A 3,432-nucleotide genomic window follows, 5' to 3' on the forward strand; every position below is an offset into this window, starting at 1 on the left:
TGATCTCTAACTCACCCAGAACATCTCAATGTCTCCAGACTCATCCTGTCCCCACAACACCAGATGACCTCAGTCAGCTTCCTGGAGACAGGTCCATGTGTGTGTCCTCAGAGACAGTGAGACAGTGTGTGTCCTCAGAGACAGGTCCATGTGGGTGTCCTCAGAGACAGTGAGACAGTGTATGTCCCCAGAGACAGTGTGTGTCCTCAGAGACAGTGAGACAGTGTGTGTCCTCAGAGACAGTGTGTGTCCTCAGAGTCAGTGAGACAGTGTGTGTCCTCAGAGACAGTGAGACAGTGTGTGTCCTCAGAGACAGTGTGTGTCCTCAGAGACAGTGTGTGTCCTCAGAGACAGTGAGACAGTGTGTGTCCTCAGAGACAGTGTGTGTCCTCAGAGACAGTGAGACAGTGTGTGTCCTCAGAGACAGTGAGACAGTGGGTGTCCTCAGAGTCAGTGTGTGTCCTCAGAGACAGTGTGTGTCCTCAGAGACAGTGAGACAGTGTGTGTCCTCAGAGACAGTGTGTGTCCTCAGAGACAGTGAGACAGTGTGTGTCCTCAGAGACAGTGAGTCAGTTTGTGTCCTCAGAGTCAGTGTGTGTCCTCAGAGACAGTGAGTCAGTGTGTGTCCTCAGAGTCAGTGTGTGTCCTCAGAGTCAGTGTGTGTCCTCAGAGACAGTGTGTGTCTTCAGAGACAATGAGACGGTTTGTGTCCTCAGAGACAGTGTGTGTCCTCAGAGACAGTGAGACAGTGTGTGTCCTCAGAGTCAGTGTGTGTCCTCAGAGTCAGTGTGTGTCCTCAGAGACAGTGTGTGTCTTCAGAGACAGTGTGTCCTCAGAGACAATGAGACGGTTTGTGTCCTCAGAGACAGTGTGTGTCCTCAGAGACAATGAGACAGTGTGTGTCCTCAGAGTCAGTGTGTGTCCTCAGAGACAGTGAGACAGTGTGTGTCCTCAGAGACAGTGTGTGTCCTCAGAGACAGTGAGACAGTGTGTGTCCTCAGAGACAGTGGGACAGTGTGTGTCCTCAGAGTCAGTGTGACAGTGTGTGTCCTCAGAGACAGTGGGACAGTGTGTGTCCTCAGAGTCAGTGAGACAGTGTGTGTCCTCAGAGACAGTGGGACAGTGTGTGTCCTCAGAGTCAGTGTGTGTCCTCAGAGTCAGTGTGTGTCCTCAGAGTCAGTGTGTGTCCTCAGAGACAGTGAGACAGTGTGTGTCCTCAGAGACAGTGTGTGTCCTCAGAGACAGTGTGTGTCCTCAGAGACAGTGGGACAGTGTGTGTCCTCAGAGTCAGTGAGACAGTGTGTGTCCTCAGAGTCAGTGAGACAGTGTGTGTCCTCAGAGACAGTGAGACAGTGTGTGTCCTCAGAGTCAGTGTGTGTCCTCAGAGACAATGTGTGTCCTCAGAGACAGTGTGTGTCCTCAGAGACAGTGTGTGTCCTCAGAGTCAGTGAGACAGTGTGTGTCCTCAGAGTCAGTGAGACAGTGTGTGTCCTCAGAGTCAGTGTGTGTCCTCAGAGACAGTGTGTGTCCTCAGAGACAGTGTGTGTCCTCAGAGACAGTGTGTGTCCTCAGAGACAGTGAGACAGTGTGTGTCTTCTTCTCTTCCACTCGTCTTGTTAGTAAACAACAGATTCAGATCTCGTGGCCTCGAGTTATTTGTCTCGTTCACACGTTATTATGTCGTGGTCACGTAATATATTTTACCAGATGCCACCAGGGGGCGCTGTAACTTACACAAGCTGGACCACAGCTGACAGCCTCACACGAGGGACAGAGGCGTCTTCATCTGATCTGAGACAGTTTGTCCTCTCACTTCATCAGTGAAGAACTGATCAGGTGGATCTTTGTCACAGCTCTGAGATCAGTGGGACTGATGCCTCTCCTCATCACCATGGTAACCAGGAGCTCTTTCTACAGAGCAGAACCTCTGCTGAGGTCCATCTGTCTCATCTGGTCCCAGTTTGTCAGAAGCAGATGTTCATCAACACACAGTGAAACATGTCTTCACCTGTAACAGCAGTAAATCCACCTCTCAGGTGTCCACTCTGCACTTTGACATGCAGAGGACACACACTGAGCTCTTAGCGTGTTCATTCCAACACGTGAACATGAAGCAGAGAGGAAGCTGCTCCACCTCTGAACAGGACTGAAGTCCCTGCTGCTCTTTCTACTGGATGAGCTGCATCACTGACTCACAGCTGATGAAGTGAGTCTCTGGGACACTGATGTCTTCTTCTCTCAACAGGTGGGGGGAGATCTAAGTGGAGGTGAGTGTGAAGAGGACAGTGTGTGTGGACGGAGGCTGAGCTGTGTCCTGAGGATCCAGAGGCTGAAGCAGCAGCAGCTTGTGTGTAGTCTCCAATCTACACAACCCCTAACCTGCATGTGTTTGTGAGATGAAGCCGGAGCACCTGGAGAAAACACGTGGAGAACATGCAGACTCCACACAGGAAGACCCATCTGAACCGGATTCAAACCAGCAACCTTCCTGCCCCGATTGTATTTATTCACATGAAGAATGTGTTTATTGAAATGACACAACACAAGCAGAATATATAAACCCTCTATAAAGAGTCACATACAGTGTGTTTAAGTTTGTCTTTATTATTTTCCACCTTTGTCCCTCAGTCTGTCTCCATGTGTGTAGAACCACATTCTGTGTAGATGTTTGTTTATGATCTTAAAGTTCCTGGATTCACGTCACAAATTGATTTAGTTCAACACAAAGTTCAACACATTGAAATCACTTTGAGTTTAAAATCAGAGTTTTGTCTTTGACACAAAAGATCAAAACTCTGGACTTAAAACTGAACGTTTTCATTTCTGCATCAGGTGCAGAGCGGTGGTGGCTTTTCTACTTTTGACCCACAGGTGGCGCTGCAGTATAACAGCAGCACATCCCAGTCAAAGCCTTTATATTCAGTCTATGAGTCAAACACATGGATAATTTCCTCTGTGACAAACCAGATGTAACGAGAAGAAAAACATCTCAGAGAGAAAAGTTCTGTTTCTACTTGTCTTTGCTTTAATGCTCAATAAACATCCTTCCACCGACTGCACTGGAATCATGACTCAGCGTTTCTTTCCTCTTCAAACAAACAGGTGGAAACATCTCGTCCTTGGTACAGGTAAAAGAACAAAATCACCAGTTTGACAGAATGGAAACAAGCAGAAGAAAAGTGAGTGAGACATTTACAGTATGAAGAAGAGTCGATGAAGAGCAGAGCATCTTTAAGTCTCTGAGGAAACTGTTTCATAAACATTTTACCATATTTAATAGAAAACTGACCCGAGCACGTTTTATACAAACCATAACCCACTTAGAAGGAAAAGCTTGTGATCAGTGAGTGTGAAAGGTATTGTGGGTTTAAGACTAACTTTACTGATCTATCATTAAGGTGTATGTTTATATGTTTCGTCTTGAGTTGTCTA

General features: G+C 47.4%; 1 protein-coding gene across 1 annotated transcript in view; it reads left to right on the plus strand.

The window, feature by feature from the left end:
* The window catches only part of LOC133028678 (NLR family CARD domain-containing protein 3-like), a 10,767-nt gene extending 7,713 nt beyond the window's left edge, over positions 1–3,054 (plus strand). Inside the window, exon 7 of the mRNA XM_061095640.1 lies at positions 2,246–3,054. Within this exon, the coding sequence (XP_060951623.1) occupies positions 2,246–2,261 (16 nt within the window). The 3' untranslated portion in view covers positions 2,262–3,054. The remainder of the gene's footprint in view (positions 1–2,245) is intronic.
* Positions 3,055–3,432: the final 378 nt, after the last annotated feature.

This window comes from Limanda limanda, chromosome 2 (assembly GCF_963576545.1).
Source record: "Limanda limanda chromosome 2, fLimLim1.1, whole genome shotgun sequence".
Taxonomy (NCBI): Eukaryota; Metazoa; Chordata; class Actinopteri; order Pleuronectiformes; family Pleuronectidae; genus Limanda; species Limanda limanda.